We start from the raw sequence: 23,118 nt of genomic DNA, 5'->3' as shown, positions 1-23,118 counted from the left end.
TACAATTTGTACAGAAACCAGATGGCAGTTATAAGAGTCGAGGGGCATGAAAGGGAAGCAGTGGTTGGGAAAGGAGTGAGACAGGGTTGTAGCCTCTCCCCGATGTTATTCATTCTGTATATTGAGCAAGCAGTAAAGGAAACAAAAGAAAAATTCGGAGTAGGTATTAAAATTCATGGAGAAGAAGTAAATACTTTGAGGTTCGCCGATGACATTGTAATTCTGTCAGAGACAGCAAAGGACTTGGAAGAGCAGTTGAACGGAATAGACAGTGTCTTGAAAGGAGGATATAAGATGAACATCAACAAAAGCAAAACGAGGATAATGGAATGTAGTCAAATTAAGTCGGGTGATGCTGAGGGAATTAGATTAGGAAATGAGACACTTAAAGTAGTAAAGGAGTTTTGCTATTTAGGGAGTAAAATAACTGATGATGGTCGAAGTAGAGAGGATATAAAATGTAGACTGGCAATGGCAAGGAAAGCGTTTCTCAAGAAGAGAAATTTGTTAACATCGAATATAGATTTAGGTGTCAGGAAGTCGTTTCTGAAAGTATTTGTATGGAGTGTAGCCATGTATGGAAGTGAGACATGGACGATAACTAGATTGGACAAGAAGAGAATAGAAGCTTTCGAAATGTGGTGCTACAGAAGAATGCTGAAGATAAGGTGGGTAGATCACGTAACTAATGAGGAGGTATTGAATAGGATTGGGGAGAAGAGAAGTTTGTGGCACAACTTGACTAGAAGAAGGGATCGGTTGGTAGGACATGTTCTGAGGCATCAAGGGATCACAAATTTAGCATTGGAGGGCAGCGTGGAGGGTAAAAATCGTAGAGGGAGACCAAGAGATGAATACACTAAGCAGATTCAGAAGGATGTAGGTTGCAGTAGGTACTGGGAGATGAAGAAGCTTGCACAGGATAGGGTAGCATGGAGAGCTGCATCAAACCAGTCTCAGGACTGAAGACCACAACAACAACTGACTACCACTTCTGTTTGAAAAGTAATCGGCTTCTCAGCCTTGCGAAAATTTTCTTTTATGTTGTTTATTACATACTTTTTAAACACGTGTGCAGCCAAAGTGTTGTGCTCCAAGTAGAATGCAAATTGAAGAACTGCAAACTTCATCTTTCTCATTTTTAAAGTAGAGAATAAATGGATGCACTTTTGCATGGTCATTGACCCAGTGCTACCCTAGTATTGCATCATCAACCACGAATGTAAAATTTTCTGCAAAATCAGCTTGCACTATGAGTTCAGTTTCATGAAGTTCTGCCTTTTTGTACTTCAAAAACTTACTTTGGACTTCAGAAACATAGTGGTGACTTTTGAGTTCTTTTAAGTTATCAATTAAAGATTGCAAGTACTCTTCCTGAGATTTAACCACTGTTATCATTTCTTGCCTGTCAGTTGTGACCCACTGTTCGAAGGTAATACTGTCTGGCATTTTATCATCATATTTGTGAAACAGTTCAATAACAGTTCCCTTACCAGGGCATTTATTACACAAACTCGTCATGCATTCATAACTGTTAAGTGTCTCAAACCATTAAATCTAGTAACTCTTTGTAGTTAAGACCACTGAGTTTTGCACCCACAATCATAAGTTTGACATTTTGATGATATAAACAAGCACATGTCTGTTCCTGAGGATCCAACCAAAGTACACCACTTAGGGCGGAGGTCACAATATTTTGACCTTCCAATTTTGCATTCAGGATGAGAATTTTTGAAAGCTACATAAAGTTCATTTAAATTTGACAGCACTATTCGTTTCTGCTTTGTTACTTTTAACTCAATTTATAACAACTCTTTTGCTACCTTTGCAGCCTGGGCACACACTACTGTTTTCATCATCTTCAAAAAACTGCTGGATCTTTTATATTGTTTCTTCACCTATACCTGCTCCTTTCTTCTTTCCTAAAACTGGAAGAATGCCTTGCTGTTTCACTAATTTTTGGATTAGTTGAACCAAACAATGAGAAATGTTGAATTCCTTTTTTTTTTCTCTTGACCATGAGTTGGGGAGCAAACTTAAAATTTTAACTTTTTCCTCTTTAGATGTCAGTGAACATTTAATTTTTAATGTCTCTATGAAGCTCAAATATTCAGTGTCAGATGATGCTGGTGGTAGGTTTTCATCTTCTTTAGCAGTAATGTTGGTAAATGTATTATTAAAGCATGATTCTAAGTCTCTTTCTAATTTTGTCTGAAATTTGTTGTACCTTATTTTCAATAGCTGCTTTTCTTTTTCTGCTACTTAATTTTATTATTTTTGAAGCAGGAGATACGTCTAACTTAGAACAAGCAAAATCCAATATGCTAACAGTTTCCTCATTGGGAATATAAATGCCATTAACAAGGTTACATGATTCAGGTTCTGGATTCACAACAAATATTTTTTAGTAACAATTTGGGCACAGGGAATTTCCAGGAATTACATTATGTTTCACTGGGGGGGGGCTGTTTCACTCTCGCATAACAAGGACAAATGTCCATGTTTTATTTCTGTCAAACCTTTAGTAATAGGCTTTTTATGAACTTTAAGTGGATCACAGCACTTTCTTCCAAATATATTTCTTCTCGTGATACTTATACACTAATGATATGAATATAGAGGGAAACATTCCACGTGGGAAAAATATATCTAAAAAGAAAGATGATGAGACTTACCAAACAAAAGTGCTGGCAGGTCGATAGACACACAAACAAACACAAGCATACACACAAAATTCAAGCTTTCGCAACCAATGGTTGTCTCATCAGGAAAGAGGGAAGGAGAGGGAAAGACGAAAGGATTTGGGTTTTAAGGGAGATGTCTGCTTGTGCCTGTGTATATGCGGATGGATATGTGTGTGTGTGCGCGAGTGTATACCTGTCCTTTTTTCCCCCTAAGGTAAATCTTTCCGCTCCCGGGATTGGAATGACTCCTTACCCTCTCCCTTAAAACCCAAATCCTTTCGTCTTTCCCCCTCCTTCCCTCTTTCCTGATGAGGCAGCCGTTGGTTGCGAAAGCTTGAATTTTGTGTGTACGTTTGTGTTTGTTTGTGTGTCTATCGACCTGCCAGCGCTTTTGTTTGGTAAGTCTCATCATCTTTCTTTTTAGATATATTTATACACTAATGATATAGAAGAACTTACTCGAAATTTAAACAAAGTTTATGTAACTTCATCAAAGTCATTGACATTTTTCAAGCTTTTTTAAACTGAACCGTAAACTGTTTTGTGACACACTTCACTTGTTATCAGTCCAACAGAGCACTGTTCATCCATGTTATTGCATTCCAGTTAATCTCTCAAAATTAATTACAAATTACACACAGAACAAAGCACATAACACATTCTACACTCTCGATGAAGTATGTACATCCACTCTAACCGAGGTTTCAGAACATAACAGATACCATGCATCTCTCGTTTTTTTCTTTATACCTTCTTTTTCACCGTTCTTCGTTCCCCTCCCTCCCCTCTTTCAGATTTCTGTGTTTTTCTACTTTCCTAATTCTCAGTTGTACATCTTTGCATTGCCCTTGTTATTCCTCCACTGAATCTGGCACAAACGCTTTCCAGTGTACCATCGCTCACCTCATACTGTCTGTGACTTCTCTCCCTTCATCTTTGCCTATCTTCATCCTCACTGCAGGTGGTCCTTCTTCGAGTGGGGTATGAGTGTCCTGCCTTCCCCTTTTAACCTTCTGTACTTTGTTTCTCTCTCCTCCTCAAGGGAGGAACAAATTGTTTTAAGAGCTAGGATAGTGTCATCACTTGCACTGTTAAGTTTAGCAGTACTAAACATGTCGCATTCTGCAGCTAAGTACTGGCCTGCAGTTCTGTCTCTTGTTCTTAGTCTTCTTGTTGGAATTTTCATTATTATTAGGACAGATTGCTACTCACCATATAGTGGAGATGTTAAGTCACTGATAGGCACAACAGAAAGACTGTTAAACAAGTAAGCTTTCAGCCAAAAGGCCTTCTCCTGAATTAGACAAAACACACACACACACACACACACACACACACACACACGACCACTGTTTCTGTCTGGCCTCAGCAGCCAGAGGCAGAGGCTATGTGTTTGCGAGTTGGCATTTGTGTGAATGTGTATGTGTGTATGTTGCCTAATTCAGAAGAATGCCTTTTGCCGAGAAGCTTACTTGTTTAGCAGTCTTGTTTGTTGTGCCCGTCTGTGACTCAGCATCTCCACTACATGATGAGTAGCAATCTATTGTTTCCATAATATTGTCATTATTCCACCCTGGATTTTCCATTGTTTAATAGAATTTTCCTTTGATACCAATAATAATTATAATAATAAGGTAATTTTATAATAAATAGTTATCCTGATTTCATAAAAAGTTTGCTGAAGACATGAAAATCCAGGGTGTATCAAAAAGAATCATACGAATTAAAAAAAATTGTAACTATTATGTTATTTGAGATATGCGTGTGAACAGTGTACTTTTGGAAAGAGCAAACTCTCAAGTTTTACACGGTTCCTGCTATGTAGCACCAGTGCGGGAATTTTTAAATCAAAGGATTACTGAACGATGGATTGCTCGTACTGGACCAGATTACATTACTGACCTCAAAGGACACCGTACCTGACTGTATGTGATTATTTCTTGTGCGGAGGGGGGAGGGGGGGTTATAAAAGACTCTGTGTATGTGCGATTGTTACCAACAACAGTGAATGAATTGACATTGCATAACAGTGACTGTGGAAGCTATAACTCAAGACATGCTTGCTACAATGTGGGAACAATTTGAAAACTGCATTGCCATATGCCATGTATCTCAAGGGGGCATGGTATGAAAAAAAATCTTTTTGAGTTTCACATTCATAAAGAAACAAAATTCAGTGTCTATGTATATAGTTTCAGAAAGATAGACATGCCAAATTGGATGATTCTTTTTGATACATGTTGTATTTTGTATCTGATCCTTTGGGAACAGACCATACAGAGTAGAAGCCCTCTTCCCTTTTGACAAGGATCAGTTGTAACCAGTCATGCGGGGCTACAGGTGGATTGTGATATGTATTACAATGTAAGTGTTTGTGGTAACCCAAAAGCTATTAATGTCAGTACTGGGTTGCCATCCATTAAAATCTTCTCTAGAGAAAGATATATCATGTGTAAACATCACTTCATGTCTGAGTTCTGGATCTTAGAGTTAATTGGTGCCAAAATACACCGCAGAACTACATTCAATGAGCTTTGTTACTACAAGTTAGTTTCTATAGAATAACATCATGACAAGTGTGGAACATGAATCCTGATCATATGCTCAATCTTACTTGTAAGTGATACCTTGTGTACTGATGATGTACATTCGTTATCTGTTGTATCAACAAATTATTGTTCACTTAAGGATTGTTGATAATAGTGTTCACTGCCAGGAATGCATCCATATTGGCTACAATCTATTTCAAGAATTGTGTTAGAAGGGTAACAAAATTCCCCTAGACAGCAATTCAGTTGTGGGACTATTTTAGTATTGGGTATTGTGCTACACCGTGATACGCTCCTGATTGGCATTTCCATCAGAGCCCACAAACACTTTGCAGAACTCATTGAAATGAAACATAGCAAAAAAAAATTTTCTTTACAACTACATGACATTCTCTTCAGTTTCTTTCTGCTAATGCTTCTTTCAGTCAGTTTTAATCAGAGGGGTTTGTAGCAAAAAAGTGTTTCCACAGTACAAATTCAGTAAAGGAAGTAGATCCTTGACAAGTCTGATGTGACTGAATTTGGTGTGTGGGTTGAAAGTTAGAACTATCACAGGACTGAAACCTGTGTGGGATTAACATTCTTGGTGGATGGATTGACAACAATGCCCTGGGTTTGTTTGAGTTATGTTTTTTTATGTTTGAGGAGTGCTTTGTGGGAGGAGGCAGGTAAAAGAGGGTAAGATGTGAGTGTTAATGTGGGTTGACTTGCAGGTTTGCTGGAGGTAGGACAATTCTTGTGTAGCAGGGGGGCAGGAGATGGGGGTGGCCATTTAGAGATTTTCCATTCCAGCTTGCCTTTCTGACAATTCCAGCTGTCACATCTCTGAAACCTCCTTCCCTGCATTCCATAAAACCTAGAACCCAAACAAACACAGGACAGTGTTGTCAAGTTAAACATGAACCCTTTTGCAGGTCATGGGGAATATACTTCCCACTAAATGTATTTCTTTACAGCCTTTAAGGGAATATGTGTCACCACTTCCGTATGCTCCTGGCATCTAGTCGCAGTCTGCTGCAACAGCTACAGTTTATGTTTGTTTTGAAATATAGCCTTCAGGACTGTGGGAAGTATATGTCCCACCAAATAACGGTGTTTAAATGGTTATTGGGAAATATGGTTACTACCAAAGTAGTTTCTGGAAGGTGCTTGGGAAGTATACTTATTACAAAATTAGTCTGTCATTTGTGGTCCTTGGGAAACATATTTACCACTAAGTTAGGGGTAGCCAAAAGATTTTGGGAATACGTCTTAGCCTCTGTCTATGCCTGACATCATGTGGTAGTACACTGCACCGGAGGTATGAAAACTGTTACAGCACTAGTTTCTGTTTGTCATGAGATCACTACTGTTGTTGGAACATGTTGCTTTGTTTCTGTGATATACATTATTGTGACCTGCATCAGCTCGTATCTTTATTGTATGATAAAGTTTCAAGGATTGTTTTCACATTGTGGTAAATAAGCTTTAATATCCGAAGCAAATATTTTTTTAAATTAAGTAAAAGAAAACATAAAGTAAACACAGAAAATGCTGTTCCTTATTTTTTTTACGTGTAATGGCAACACATAACAGCTTACAAGTGGGCAATCCATTTACCCCCATCGTCTTAAAACCTAACAAAGGTGCTATGGTGATATATGTACCACCATAGTTTTTGGTCCTAAATCATAAAAATAAAATTATCAAAAAATAAATATAATCAGTTGATCACAATTGTAATAGGATAGAACAAAAATTATCTCCACTGAGTTGCCATGAAAAATGTCCCCTAAAAGGGTTAAGAACCTCAATCCCACAAAATTTTCAATACTCTCCTAAGGTCTCACTTTCAGCTCCAGACCCAGATTCCATCACCCTGTGCTGATCAAGGATGTGCCCCCTTCACTCAGACCTTACAAGGGAAACACCTTTTTAGCTGCAAACTGCTCCACGAAAAGCTAACCATGCCTCTCCTAGATCATACCACTGCCCTATCGTGACCTAACCATACTCAGATATAACAGCCACCTGGTTAACTTCAAGGAACACTTTACCTCCAACCAGCTTCATGTTCCTCTCCCAAATGTCTCAAATCCAGTGTAGGAAAAAAGCAGTCACCTACAATCTTAAAAGAGACCATGGTGTGATCATTCCTCCTTCCGTATAAAGGCTCCATACAGTTGTTCACAAACCACAGTTCTTACCTGACAGAGGGTCTCCATGAAATGTCTGATTTGGTTTTCAAGATTTGTTCAGAGATACTATTAAGATGCTTTTATTATTATTATTTTTCAACCCATGACAATTCATGTTATTGTACAGTAATACCCCGACTGACATTGCCCCATTTTACAAAAATCTGGAGTTAATGGCCAGCCGCTGCGGCCGAGCGGTTCTAGGCGCTTCAGTCCACAACCGCTATGGTCGCAGGTTCGAATCCTGCCTCGGGCGTGGATGTGTGTGATGTCCTTAGGTTAGTTAGGTTTAAGTAGTTCTAAGTCTAGGGGGCCGATGACCGCAGAGGTTAAGTCCCATAGTGCTTAGAGCCATTTGAGTTTTGGAGTTAACGCGATATTGCTGTTTGAGCACCACGCATCTCTCTTCATGCTCTCAGCCCACAAAGTGTTTGGCTTACAACAGATTTGGTCTTGTTACTTGCAGGTATGTGTTATCCATGGAGCTGGCTTGATTGAGAGATTCTAACTGTGCCATCCAAACGAAGCAGAACTGATTCATTTGCAGCAACAAGAAAAGTAAGTCATTATCATTGGAATGTGCACTTAACATTATCAAAGACTTCAATGCAAAAATTAAAATTTGTGAACTGGTAAAAATCTGTGAATTAGTAGAGAAGTTTGATCTGCTGGAATCAACTGTAGAATAATTATAACAGATGTGAAAAATGCTCAGTCTTTGAATTCTAGTAGCATTCGGGTGGAAACAATGTTAACAGTTATTGTGTGGTAATCAAGTACGAGTGAAAAATTGTCCTGTTGATTAGAACATGGTGTGCTTTCAAGCTAAGCTGATTTTTGAGAGACTGAAAGTAGTTCAGGAGATGGCCAAAGATAAAACGTTTAAAGCTAGTAATGGTTGATTTAGGCAATTCAAAAGTTGTTATAATTATTGTAGCATCGCAGAAAATGAAGCACCAAGCACTGTTAAAGAGACTGTGCATCTCTATTCAGAGAAGGCAATGATAGAAGAAGATGTCTGTACCAACCAAACCATTTTCAGTGTAAATGAAACTGATCTGTTCTGGAATAATATGCCTAAAAGAATTTTATATAGTGTGTAAAGAGAAAAACCTTTTAAGGTTGCATAGCATCCAAATATCAATTGACGGTGACAGCTGGTGTGAAAGCAGCTGGTGTGAAAGCAGCTGGTGATTGCAAATTAAAACCTCTCTTCGTTTACCACTCATGAAATCCAAAAGCTTCAAAAAATTAATGTAAAGCTGGGTTGCCCTTGATTTGGAAGTTAAATGCTAAAGTTTTGGTGACAGCTTCCCTTTTTGAGGACTGGTTTGGTCATCACTTCACACCTGAAGTGGAATGTTATTGCCAGTTAACACAGATTCCATTTGAAGTGGTTCTATTAATCAACAGTGCACGAGGTCATCATCCTGTTACTCTAATTAATTCCGATCTACACGTAAAAGTTTTACTTTTGCTGCTGAATGCAATCAGCTTCTTCAACCAGTGAACCAGGGAGCCATGAAAACATTTAAAGCTTACAACATGAGATGATAGTTTGCACATCTGCGTGAAGGTAACACTAACTTTAAATGGAATCTGGGAAAACCGCCCCCCCCCCCTCCCTCATTTTTTTTCTCCTACCACTGAAACCCAGGGGGAATCAGCACCAGGTTCTCATGAAATTGATAATGTGATGGAGGAAGTGGTCAATCTTGCCAGACAATTAAATTTAATGGTGGATAGCGATGACATTCAAGAACTGTCAGTTTCACACAGTCAGTTTCTGACAACTGACGAGCTTACAGAAGTGCTGAAGCAAAAGCAAAACATCGAACAGTGTGATTCTTTAGACATAGTTCAATCAGAAGATCAAATGATATGATAAATGCAAACTTGAGAGAAGGCCCCAGTGAAATTGAAAAAGGGTTAAAAATTTTAGACGAAATAAATTCCAACAAAATTTCACTTCTGCTTCATAATTGTGCTAAAAAAAATTATTGGCATGGTATGAGGAAATTTTGCTCAAGGGAAAAAATAGACTTTTCAGACAACATTATTAGTTTTAATGAAGCTTTTTATGTCATAATAACTTCGGTTTACATTGTTGCAGTGCATAATACTTTACTGTAATATAATTTTGTTATATTGTTGAACATTTTATTAAACATTTTTCTTCTAAATCACATAGTTTAATAATAATAATAATAATAATAATAATGATAATGATAATGATAATAAAATGATAATAATCCTTGTAATACATCTGTGTCAAAGTCATACTATACCAAAAGTCCAGCATAACCTCCAATTTCCACTAAAATTCCTTGGATCACCTCCAAACTTCTCTCCAAAATCCATCTCCCTGTTCATGTAAAGTATTCCCCACCCCCCTGTACTTTACAATACCTTTTGTACAGTTTTTAAAATCTACAAACATAATCACTCTGGACATTCCCTTGTAGTTGGTTACTACTCCCACAAAAGGAGGTTACTACTTCCACAAAAGGAAGTTTCTAGTTGACCAACAACCCATTACCCACATGCTAACTTCTTGTAACAATGATACAGACTACTTTCATTTGTCTATACCCATTGTTTTTGTGCCATTAAGTACTAATTCTCTAAATGTCCTGCTGACTCCAAATTCACAACCTCTTTCCTTATAAACTTAACTGTCCCTATCCTTATCCACAAGTATAGAAATAAATCAATGAGACAGCTGCCTGCATCCACACAGCACCTTCGTATACCAGTCTGTTTGTGGGCCATCTACAGAAAACTTTTTTAGACATGTAAGATGCTAGAAGCTTTTTCTTGTTTAAGATCATTGATGATCTCTTCTTGATGAGAACCCATTCTTTCACAGCCTTAACATTTTCATGCTTATCTGTTTCACTTGTCCTCTTCATCTCAGTGTACCATCCTCTTGTGTTTCCATCCCTCCGATAACTAAAAAAAACTCACACAGAAAGCCAACCAACCATCAACATTTCCTCTATGTTGATAGCAGCCATTCCTTCCATGCTACAAAGTGTTTCCCTTACAGCCTAGCCACTTATGGATGCTGCATCTGCTGTGTGGGTCATCAATCTTTTGGCCAGTATGTTGAAGCACACAAATGCCCATAAAACTTCCAACTAGCCCCACAATCCCTCCATATTGCACATTATCACCTGGGACTGGGAAAAGTTCATCACTTCATCTGCCAGGTTTTCTACTACCTTCCATCCTGCTCTGAACAACCTACCCACAATCTTTCCTTCCTATTCTAATGTAGCGTTCTGCCGGCCACTCAGTTTATGAATCGTTGTAGTTCATCCTTGTGGCACACCTACCCTAAAGCCCTTGTTACAGGGGTCATCCCTGTGAAAGCCCACGTAATTTTTACCCACCCAGTACATCCTCTTGTCTGGTATACCGTGCCCCATCAGTGGCAGGGCCACCTGGAAAAGCAGTCATGACATATACCAGCTCTACTGTAATTTTTGCACTGCTTTTAATGTGAACACCCAAATGGATGGCTGTCACCAAACTGTAGCCAACAACAAAGTTGACCACCCAGTGGCAGAGTATGCTGCTGTGCAAAACATGCTTAAATGCAGTTGCTGCTTTACAACTTGTTCAATCTTCATAATCCCCCACAATATCAGCTTCTATAAAGTATGCAGATGGGAATTGTCATTAGAATACATCCTTTGATTCTGTTCTCTTCCTGGCCTCAATCTCTGTTAGCCCCCTTCCCAAGCCTATCTCCATCCCTTCCCCCATGCTCCCAGTTGAGTCCATTAATCTACATCCATACCATTCTCTCTGAGGTCTCCCTGTTCCTGTGTGTTCTATCCTCCTCTCCCTTGCCTTTCCCAACCCACTCCTCTATTTGAGTGCCGCATGTAAGTAAAGTCATCCTCTTTTCCCTAACTCCTTCCAGCCCCTACCACCCTCTTTATTCCTTTCACCCGTTCCACCATTTACAACCCACACTTCAATCAATCTGCAGTGCTGGGACAGTCTAGCTTTACATGTGTTTGTGTTTGTCAGCTGTAGTTGTTTGGTGTTCAGTGCCTTTTAAAAACCTCTCTTCTGTCTCATCTCATTTGCTCCAACCTATTTAAGACAAGTATACAAAAACGTTTCCAATAATTTGAGTAGCAAAAAAAGCAGTGGTGGCAGATCAGCAGCTTGTACCAACAGAGCTAGCAGAGAAGCACAGTGAAGAAATGAGGAAGCAAGAAGTAAAAGAACAGTTACATTACTATTTTGCTGTTTACACCCAGATATAATCTGATTACTACAGGATTTTGATAATCAACTTCTTTATTTTTTAATTGTTCCTCTGGTAGTTTGATACCGCTGCTGGAGACTAAATTGTCTGGAAGGTTAGTGTATATTTTGGTATACAGTTCATTGTCCATTCATCTTAAGGGAAAAGAGAAAGAACAGTAAAGTTTTCTGTCATAGCTTTATTTTGTTTGTTTGACAAAACGTGATATCAATGTTGAGTTGGTGCCTGATTTTATTCAGAGACAGTACTCTGGTTGTTACCATATGACAAATATGTTGGAATTTAACTGTAACCAGTTACTTGTAATCTTTCTCAGCATTTTTTCAACTTATAATAAATTGTATTTCGTTTATTAGTTGGTTAATCAGACCATTAGGCAGTATTGAAGTAATGAATGTATCTTTAATGGTTTGTCAGTTATTAGGTATTTATGTTGCATTTTTGTTTTGTTTTTTGGCTTTCTTGTAGGTATTGTTTAAAATTCAGATTGTATTATCTACCTTAACCATTTGACTTTATTACTGACCATAATGTTTGTTTTTTTCTGTTTTATGTGACTAAGTGTAGCATAAAAATAGTTTGCACTTGACGCTTTAATGTTTCCTTTGTTCACAATTCTGATTATATAATTTTAAAATTCTTTACAGGATTTTGCATTTAGAACTTTGATCAGTTGAGTACACTTTTAATTTAAAAATGGGTCTGATATTTGGTAAAGCTCAAGATGAAGTGCAAGTTAAAAACAAAACTGTAGAAAATGCTACAGAACAGTGCCATCCGGCAACTGTTGAACCAGAAAAGAAAGTATCTACAAGTAAACAGTATTTAAACTTCACTTTTTTGATTGATCCATCTACAGTAGATTACATACGCACCTCAAAAACAATATTCATTTTACGCGGCCTTGCTGGCAGTGGAAAATCAACAATTGCAAAAGAAATTGAAGAGACATACAAAGGTGCTGTAATATGCTCCGCAGACCAATTCTTCACAGTCAGAGGCAGGTTAGTACTGACACAGATGTTATGATCATTTGCAGATCATTGTTTATAATGTTGATTATTCAAAAGACAATAAAAAATGATGCCAATTTGAAACTAACACTGCCATACAGGCAGTCATAGTAACTAAATAAATTTTTTTTTTTGACATGACTTGCCACCAACTAACACAGAGGGCACTACATTAAACTGTCTCTTATCTCCTTACGACTGTGCCCAATGTAATGTTACAGGTATGAATATGTAAACTTTCGTCATTCCGCATCTGCATATGAGCTTCAAAAGGCTAAAAAATGAGGTCATGAAAATAAAGAAATATTTCATAGGTAACTGGTCACAGCTATCCTTAGTTGGACTTCATGTAATATATAGTCATGATGTTATATAGTGTCCATTATGGATGCACGTAATTTGAATATTCATATGTAATAAAACTACCGCTTGTCAAGTTAATTAAGTTTTACATTTCAATGTTCAGCATACTTTCATGTTATCACACAACAGTGTTGTATGAGGCACGTCTAAAAGGTAACTCAAATTCCTATCCCAAAATCAGATACTGCCACACGTTAGTTTGAATCAGTGTATCGGTTATCTTTTAGGTCTACAGAAAATGTCAGTTCAGAGTGTTTGTTTTGTGATCACTGTTTGACATTTTTAGTAATTTTTCATTTGCGGATATGAAAGAGCAGTGAAGTAATATAAAATTTATATCTAAAATACTCTTAGGTGTTATTGTCAGAGGGTAATTTTCTTTTGAAACTTGTAGCAAAGTGTAATTGACTAGAAGGGATGATTATAAATTTACATTATTAAGTAAAGAGATTTTCGGGATTTGAAAACATGAGGTACACCAATATTTATGTGCATTATATTGTGCCCTGGTAACATTATTACACGTACGAAAAACAGTGTACATTATAAAACTTGTCACGGGCAGTTCATGGTTCTTACGACATGCAGTTTCCATTCGTTGGCAACATATAAATCATCTATATCAGCAATATAGGATGTGGAGTGGGTACTCATACATTGGAACAGGATGTTCAGCATAGTTTTCCATAACACCTGCCACTGCTGGATGAGCTCCATTTGGAGGGCAGTAATGGTCTGTGATACTGGTATTGGAGCTGAAAATTTTTGGCCTACAGCATCTTGTGTATGCTTTGTCTGATTTAAGTGTGATGAATGAGTTAGCAACTTTACACGTGTTGTCTTCATGTTCCAATAACTCTTCCACCAGAATTACCCTGTGTGGTCAAACTTTATAATTGATTAGATAAGATAAAAAAAAAAAAACTACTGGTACCATGATGCTATTCTCTTCACAGTGTTAACCAGATAGACCCCCCCCCCCCTCCCCAACAGCCATATATCTGTACTGTAGGTGTGACCACAGTGGAGGGGTATCTGTTGAGAGACTAGATAAATGTGTGGCTTCTAAAGAGGGCAGCAGCCTTTTCAGTAGTTTCAGGGGCAACAGTCTGGGTGATTTAACTAAACTAAAACTAAAGTGACCTGACTGTGCTGGTACTGTGAACAGCTGAAAGCAAGAGGAAACTACAGTTGTAATTTTTCTCAAGGGCATGCAACTCTACTGTATGATTAAATGATGATATTGTCTTGTGTAAAATATTCCAGAGGTAAAACAGTCCTCCCATTCAGGTCTTTAGGCAGGGACTACTCAGGAGGATGTTGTCATCAGGAGAAACAAAACTGGTGTACTGTGCGTTGGAGTGTGGAATGTTAGATTCCTTAAGAGGGTAGGCAGGCGGGAATTGTGAAATTCAGTGACTGGAGGAATAGGATTCTTGGTCAGGTGAATACAGGATTATAAATAAAAAAATCAAATAGGGGTAATGCAGTAGTAGGTGTAACAATGAATAAGAAAATAGGAATGTGGGTAAGCTACTGTGAAAACAGCATAGTAAACAAATTATTGTGGCCAAGATAGACACAAAACCTTCTTCCATTACAGTAGTAATATTTTATATGCCAGACAGCTCTGCATAAGATAAAGTGACTGAAGAAATGTGTGATGAGATAATAGAAATTATTCAGATAGGTAAGGCAGACGAAAATCTAATTGTGATGGAGGAGTAGAATTTGATAGTGGAAAAAGGAAGAGAGGGAAAAATACTAGGTGAATATGGACTGAGGGAAAGGAACCAAGGAAGAAGCAATGTGGTAGAATTTTGCACAGCTAACACTTGGTTTAAGAATCGTTAAAGAAGGTTGTATATGTGGAAGAGACCTTGAGGCACCAGAAGGTTTCTTGTTGATTATATGATGATAAGACAGAGGCTTAGGAAGAAGATTTTGCATGTAATCGATGAAAGGAGGAAATATATAGATGCGGTAAATGAAGCAGGTGAAAGTGAATACAAATATCTGAAAAATGAGACTGACAGGAAGCACAGAGCAGGAATGGCCATATGATAAATGTGAGGATATAGAAGTCTATATCACAAGGGGACAGATAGATGTCACCTACAGAAAAATTAAATTAGCCTTTGTCAGAAAGAGGTGCAGCTGTATGAATATTGAGAGCTCAGACAGAATACCAGTACCAAGCAAAGAAGGGAAAGCTGAAAAGTGGAAGAAGTACAGAGTGAACAGAAATAAAAGTGACAAACTGCAGGGACAGATCCGTGACTGGAAACGGAAGAAAAACTGCCCTATGAACATGTGTCCAGAAATTGACAGTGTGCATGCAACAAGAACAAAGTGTCCCAGAACACAGTACAGTGCAGCATTGCATCCACATCACAACAGATGTTCAATGTGGCTTCCATGGGATTACAGGTGATAGGGATACTAACAGTTGTCATGCACGATACGCACAATCGTACTCTGGCTTACAGTATGTTGGCGGGCCACTTGCCTGGAGCTTGTACTAGAGTTTGTCTCAATATCCTGTAGAAACTGGTCCTCCAAATCTGGTGTAAGCACAGTCCACTCCCTCCCTGCATGTTCGCCAGTCTCAAAACACCCATGATCACACGAATGCCCCAAAAAAGGCTTGAAATGTTACATGATTTGGATAGTGTCTGTGAGGATACTTGTTTTGGTACAGCCGTGCTGCCTTTCAGCTGTTTGCATCTTGGCTGGTTTCCAACTTGAATACCGGATCATTCTGCTGCTTACAGTATGCTGACCGAGCGTGGTGGCGCTGTGGTTGGACACTGGACTCGAATTCGGGAGGACGATGGTTCAATCCCGCGTCCGGCCATCCTGATTTAGGTTTTCCGTGATTTCGCTAAATCGCTTCAGGCAAATGCCGGGATGGTTCCTTTGAAAGGGCATGGCTGACTTCCTTCCCTAATCCTATGTGACCGATGACCTCACTGTCTGGTCTCCTTTCCCAAACAACCCAACCCCAACCCTACAGTATGCCGCGACAATCACAAAAGGAACATATGGCATGCCAGGGGAACTGTCATTTGTCAGTGCCATCTACTGTCGCAACAATGCATTTGTGGACACATATTCATAGGACCTTTTTTCCTCCATTCTCAGTCAGGATTCCAACCCTGCAGTTAGTCAATTTTACAAGGGAGATGAAGTTGAAGTTGATATTATAGAATGGGAAGAGGATGTGGATGAAGATAAGATGGGAGCTGTGATACTGTGAGAAGAATTTGACAGAGCACTGAAAGAGCTGAGGGGAAACAAGGCACATGGAGTCGGCAGTATTCTGTCAGATCTACTGATAGCCTTGGGAGAACCAGTCATGACAAAACTATTGCGTGTGGTGTGCCAGATGTAGGAGAGAGTTGAATGGAGTAATTCCAGTTCCAAAGAAAGCAGCATCTGACAGGTGTGAATATTACCAAACTATCTATGTCATAAATCATGGTTGCAAAACACTTACATGAATTCTTCGCAGAAGAATAGAAAAACTGGTGGAAGCCAATGTTGGGGAATGTCAGTTTGAATTCCAGAGAAATGTTGGAATACATGAGGCCATACTAACCCTACAACTTATCTCAGAAGGTATGTTAAGAAAGGCAAACCCATATTTATAGCATTTGTAGACTTAGAAAGCTCTTGACAATGCTGACTCTCTTTGAAATCCTGAAGGTAGCAGGGTAAAATAAAGGGAGTGAAAAGTTATTTACAACTTGTACAGAAGCCAGATGCCAGCTATAAAGAGTCGAGGGACATCGGAGGGAAGCTGTGGTTGAGAAGGGAATGAGACAGTGTTGTACGTTATTGCCAATGTCACTCAATCTGTATATTGAGCAATGAGTAAAACCAAAGAAAAATTTGGGGTTGGAATTTGAATTCAGGGTCAAGAAATAAAAACTTTGAGAATTGCTGGTGACATAATTCTGTTAGCGACAGGAAAGGACTTGGAAGATCAATTGAACGGAATGGACTGAGTCTTGGAAGGAGGATATAAGATAAATATCAACAAAAGCAAACCAAGGATAATGGAATGTAGTAGAATTAAGTCAGATGATGATTAGGAAACGGGACACTTAGAGTAGTAGATGAATTTTGCTATTTGGGCAGCAGATTAAATGTTGATGGCTACAGTAGGGAAAGCAGATTGGCAATGGCAATGAAAGTGTTTCTGAAGAAGCGAAATTTATGAACATGAAATATGATTTCAGTGTTAGGAAGTTTTTTTTTTAAAGGTATTTGTATGGGGTGTAGCCGTGTATGGAACTGAAACATGGACAATAAACAGTGTATACAAAAAGAGAATAGAAGCTTTTGAAATGGGGTGCTACCGGAGAATGATGAAGATCGGATGGGTAGGCCATGTAACTAATGAGGAGGTAATGAAGATAATTGAGAAGAAAATAAATTTGTGGCACATTGTGACTAAAAAAAAGAGACTGGTTGGTAGGACACATTGAGACGTCAGGAGATCACCAATTTAATATTGGAGGGAAGTGTGGAGGGTACAGAATCATAAGGGGACACTATGAGATGGATACATTAAGCAGATTCGGAAGGATGTAGGTAGCAGTATTTATTCAGAGATAAAAATCCTTGCACAGGACAGAGTAACATGGAGAGCTGCATCAAACTAGTCTTTGGGTTGAAGACCACCACCAACAACAGCAACAATGATGGAGTAGAATTTGTTCCAGGACAATCCAGACATGTAGAGCAGGGCTTCCCAACCTTTTCATCTGGTGGACCCCTTCTTCAGTCGAAAATCCATGGCAGACCCCTAGTCAGTCAAGTGCATAGTACCTCCCGCCGCGGAAGTTGAACACGCGCCAGAACAAATGGACGTAGCCAGCCCATAGAGGGCTCCGCGTCCGCTACAGCTCTTCCGCGCAGCGGCTCTCATGCAGCGAGGGCGCCACCCCCACACGACGTGCAGACCGCGCCCAATAGCTGCTCCCTCCGGTTTCGTATATAGGGACCCGCTCTGCCCTAGTCCAGTCAGTCTGGTACTCGCTTTGGATTGCGTCTCTATCTCGGCGGTACTGCGTTCTGGTCGTTGCTCGTTGTTGACATTTGCCTGGCACTGGTTCAGAGTGGATTTACTGATGGTGTTTGGTTTCTACAAGCCTCCATTGTTTATCTTTTCCTTGTTGTGTCAGTCATAGTCGGTCGTTGTTGGTTGTCGTTGGCCTGTCGTCCGACTCGTCCTTGTGTTTACCCGGTGGTGCGTGCTCCATCGCTGGCGGCTTACCCGCCTGACGGCTCCGATCCGCAGCCCAAAGCATTCCCGTGGTTGGTTTTGGTTACTACATTGGCGACGAGGTAAACGGAACATAGGAGTATGGAAGAGAAATTACTCACTCTCTTAGAGCAACAGCAGCAGCTCATGCGACAGCAGCAGCAGCAGCAGCAGCAGTTGGAGGTCTTTCAGACGTCGGTGCAGTTGCTCTTGGACAGGGTCAATAAGCGGGATTCCCTCCCATCTCCTCTCCCAGGTGCCCCGCTTTCAGACACGTTCCCAAGTCCGCCGTCGTTCCCACTGTTCAACGATGCAAAAGAGGATTGGGAAACATACCTGCATCATCTGAAACAACATTTCACGGTCTTTCAGGTGTCGGATGACTCTCTGCAGCAGTCATTATTCTTGCCTTGAGCCTCACCGGACACATTTATTTTGCTCCGCAAGTTGGCACCATTGGCTGACCCCGTGGCACTCTCCTTTCACGAGATCTGTGTGTTGCTAACTATTATTCCCAGTGCTACCACATGGTTGCATCTCGCTTGGAATTCCATCATTACCACAAGCAGCCGGGTCAGTCCGACCGTTCCTGGGTGACGAATTTGCAAGGCCTCAGCCACAAATGCAACTTCACGTGCACCAATCAGCAGTGCAAGGCGTCATATGCAGATTCGTTAATTTGAGATGTGGTCATTCAACTGGCACTCGATCTAGAGGTCCGCACTGCGGTGTTAAAGTTGGACAACCCCTTGTTGGAAGACATTCTGCGTATTGCCCATTCCTTCAAAATTGCTCAAGCGACGAACAAACGTCTCATGGCGCAGCCCCTGGTGACAGCGGTCGAGTCCACTTCCCGTTCCGCTCCTTCCCGCCGTCGATGGGGCGCAGTCTCCAGAGGGCACCGCCATCAAGGTTCCTCGCTGTCTGACGTCTATGGCGTCCGAACCGCCGGCCGCCCCTCAACGTCGGCCGCATGGCCCTGTCCCGTCGTGCCCCCAGTGCTTCTCGAGCCGACTGTCCCCATCGCTGGAAGACCTGTTCGCTCTGTGAGAAAGAAGGCCACCGTCGATCAGTCTGTCGTAGCCACTCGACCCGTCCCCGTCCCACCCCTGCAGGCCAACAGGAGGCCGTCCATGCTTTACACGCAGTCGACCCTCGGACTGACACATTGGCTCAAAAGTTATTCCTCACCCTACACATCTTTAACGAGGACGTCCGTTTCCAGGTCAATACGGGAGCCACCGTTTCTTTGGTCAATCTGGCGACGTATGCACGTCTCGGGTCACCAGAATTGTCCCCACCCTCTCGGAGGTTGGTCGCCTACGGCGACGGTTCCATCCCTCTCCCTGGACAGTTTTCTGTTATGGCCATCTACAAAAACGTTCCCCGGCCCCTTACCCTCTTTATGGTGGACCACCCGTCGGCTTCGGACATTTTCTGGACTAGGTGCGTTTACACGGTTTGGCTTTTCCATTCAAGACGAAGTCCAGTTCGTTTCAACTACGGTTCCATTTCAGGACCTAGACGATCTATGTGCGTCCTTTTCCTCCCTGTTTTCAGCAGACCTGAGCTGCGCTTCCGATTTCCAGGCACACATCACTTTACTGCCGAACGCATGGCCGCGCTTTTGTCAGGCTCGGCCTATTCCGGTAGCCTTGCATGTGGCCGTCAAGCAGGAACTTGATCGGCTCCAAGCTGCGGGGGTTATTGAGCCAGTGCAATCGAGTGCCTGGGCAACACCCTTAGTGGTCATCAAGAAACCCAATGGATCACTTCGGCTTTGTGGGGATTTTGGGGCTACAGTCAACGCTCAGTCTTTGGTCGAAAGTTATCCCATTCCTCGACAGGAAGACCTTCTCGCCAAACTGGCAGGTGGCGAGTACTTTTCTAAGATTGATCTGGCAGAAGCCTGTCACCAATTGCCGTTGGATGAGGAATCGCAGGCCATCATCGTCATCAACACACCTTTCGGTCTCTATAAATACAAGCGTCTTTCGTTTGGCATTTCCTCTGCCCCTGCGATTTTCCAGTGGTATCTTGAGCAATTTACACAACCAATACTGGCTTGTGTCAATTACCTCGATGATAACTTATTCGCGGAGCGCACGCGCCAGGAACATCTGTGCAACCTCAGTAACTTATTTCACGCCCTGCAGGCTGCGGGTTTACGTTGTCGGCTGGAGAAGTGCGGTTCTTTTCAACCGGAAGTGGAGTACTTAGGACATTGGCTCAGTAAAGATGGCATTCACACTTCGGACAACAATGTCTCAGCCATCGATGCCCTTCCCCGTCCACAAAACTTATCCGAACTCCAGGTATATTTGGGGAAAGTCAATTATTACTTAAAGTTCTTACCCCAAGCCGCCCACGTCATGCATCCCCTAAATTGCCTGCATCGCAAAGGGGTACCTTACACGTGGACTTCTGCCTGCGATCAGGCTTTCACCCGCCTGAAGACGTTGCTGAAAACTGCCCCTTGCCTTACGCCTTTCTCTCCGGATCGTCCCTTGGTGGTGGCCGCCGATGCCTCACCGTACGGGATTGGGGCAGTCCTGCCACACAGGAATGAGGGTGGGTCGGAACAACCTCTGGCATATGCATCCAAGACATTAACCACTGTGCAAAGGAATTACTCTCAGATCGAAAAGGAGGCTCTTGCCATTATTTTTGCAGTTCAGAAATTTTACATATACATGTTTGGGGTGCAGTTCACCCTCCTCACAGATCACAAGCCCTTAGTGTCGCTTTTCGGGCCCCATTCGCACCTCCCAGAATGGACGCCTCAGCGTCTTCAGTGCTGGGCGTTGTTCTTGCGTAATTACACTTACACCATCTGCTATAAGCTCACCAGTCAACACTCTAATGCAGATGCCTTGTCACGTCTCCCAACAGGACCCGATCCGGCGTTCGACCAGCAGGAAGTCCTGTGGTTCCACATCGATTCTGCCCGCTGAGAGACTCTCGATGGATTTCCTCTGACGGCTACGCAAATCGCCGCTTCCACGCACAGGGACCCCATTCTGCGGCAAGTCCTCCGCTATGTGACCCATGGTTGGCCTCCCTACCTTACCCGACGTTTGAAAACTGACTTCAGCCCATGGCGTCACGTCTCACACAGACTTTCGGTAATGGACAACATCCTCCTGTTGTCCATGGACTCGGATGCCCATCGGGCGGTCATCCCTCCGGACTTACGCCACCGAGTCGTGCACTTATTACACCACGGACACTGGGGGATGTCTCACATGAAGGCGTTGGCTCGACGACATGTCTATTGGCAAGGGATAGATGGAGAGCACCTGGTCCGTGGTTGCACATTGTGCGCGCGTCATCAGGCTAGTCCTCCACAATCTTTCACACCCTGGCCAACACCCAGCCAACCCTGGGACAGGATCCATCTAGATTTTGCAGGCCCCTTCTTAGGCTCCATGTGGCTCCTCATCGTTGATGCCTATTCCAAATACCCATATGTGGTCCGCATGGTGTCCACCACCACTGACGCCACCCTCACCACCTTGGCCCAGGTGTTGGCCATTGAAGGCCTTCCTCACACGTTGGTCACAGATAACGGGCCTCAATTCACGGTGTTCTCGTTCCAGAACTTCTGCTTAGCTAACGGTATCAACCACATTCACCCACCCCCCTTCCATCCTTCATCCAATGGCGTGGCAGAACACCTGGTCCGCACTTTCAAACAGCAGGTGATGAAATCAGTGGATCCGTTGGCCACCACCTCGGCCCTCACCTTGTTTCTAAGCACCTACCGCACTACGCCGGTGGCCGGTCATAGTCCTGCCGAACTCCTTCACAGGTGACAACCTTGGACCCTCCTCCACCTATTTACACCATCCCCTTCTGGGCCCCACTCTCGCCCCTCCCAGCACTACGCGCCGGGCATGGCCGTGTGGGCCTGCTCCTATGGCAGCACACCTGCATGGACGCCCACTACGGTGACGGCGGCTCATGGGCGGCGTGTGACGACCGTACAGACATACAGCGGGCTCGAGCGTCGCCACCATAACCAACTCCGCCCTCGGGCTCTCGCCTTGATTCCTCCCACACCGCCTTCCCTGCTTCCTGGTGCAGACACGTCCCTCGAGGCGGAGCCCTTCCCTTCAACCTCCATATCCTCGCCGGCTCTGCAGACACCCCTTCCGCCTCGCCAGGGTATAGAGACACCCTCTGACCCCCTGCCCTCTGGTGACACCCTGATGGATGCCACAGACAGTCTGCCCTCCCCTCCCCCAGTGGTCCCCTCGGATGTATCACAACCCGTGCCCTCGTTCCGCCCGCCTCGGCGTTGTCCGGGGCATTTCCGCCCCTATGCACCAATTTCGGGGGAGAGGGATCTAGTACCTCCCGCCGTGGAAGTCGAACACGCACCAGAACAAATGGACGAGGCCAGCCCATAGAGGGCTCTGCGTCCGCGGCGGCTCTTCCATGCAGCGAGGGCGCCACCACTACACCACGTGCAGACCGCGGCCAATAGCCGCTCCCTCCAGTTTCGTATATAGGGACCCACTCTGCCCTAGTCCAGTCAGTCTGGTACTCACTCTGGATTGCATCTCTATCTCAGCGGTACTGCGTTCTGGTCGTTGCTCGTTGTTGACATTTGCCTGGCTCTGGTTCCGAGTGGATTTACTGTTTGTGTTGGTGTTGTGGTTTCTAAAAGCCTCTGTTGTTTATCTCTTCCTTGTTGTGTCGCTCTTAGTCGGTCGTTGTCGGTTGTCGTTGGTCTGATGTCCGACTCGTCCTTGTGTTTACTCGGTGGTGCG

At 42.4% G+C, this 23,118-nt stretch overlaps 1 protein-coding gene across 3 annotated transcripts in view; it reads left to right on the top strand.

Moving 5' to 3' along the window:
- LOC126161636 (2',3'-cyclic-nucleotide 3'-phosphodiesterase-like) overlaps nucleotides 1-23,118 on the top strand; it is an 83,417-nt gene that overhangs the window by 9,972 nt on the left and 50,327 nt on the right. For 2 of the 3 annotated variants that reach the window (XM_049917598.1, XM_049917597.1), the window contains 2 exons: nucleotides 7,877-7,968; nucleotides 12,343-12,699. In XM_049917598.1, the coding sequence (XP_049773555.1) occupies nucleotides 12,392-12,699 (308 nt within the window). In that variant the 5' untranslated portion in view covers nucleotides 7,877-7,968; nucleotides 12,343-12,391. The remainder of the gene's footprint in view (nucleotides 1-7,876; nucleotides 7,969-12,342; nucleotides 12,700-23,118) is intronic. The other variant, XM_049917599.1, reaches the window with a different exon arrangement.

The sequence above is a fragment of the Schistocerca cancellata genome, chromosome 2, assembly GCF_023864275.1.
Source record: "Schistocerca cancellata isolate TAMUIC-IGC-003103 chromosome 2, iqSchCanc2.1, whole genome shotgun sequence".
Lineage (NCBI taxonomy): Eukaryota > Metazoa > Arthropoda > Insecta > Orthoptera > Acrididae > Schistocerca > Schistocerca cancellata.
Note: the sequence above shows the minus strand (reverse complement) of the source record. Positions and strands in the feature narration are given on the sequence as shown.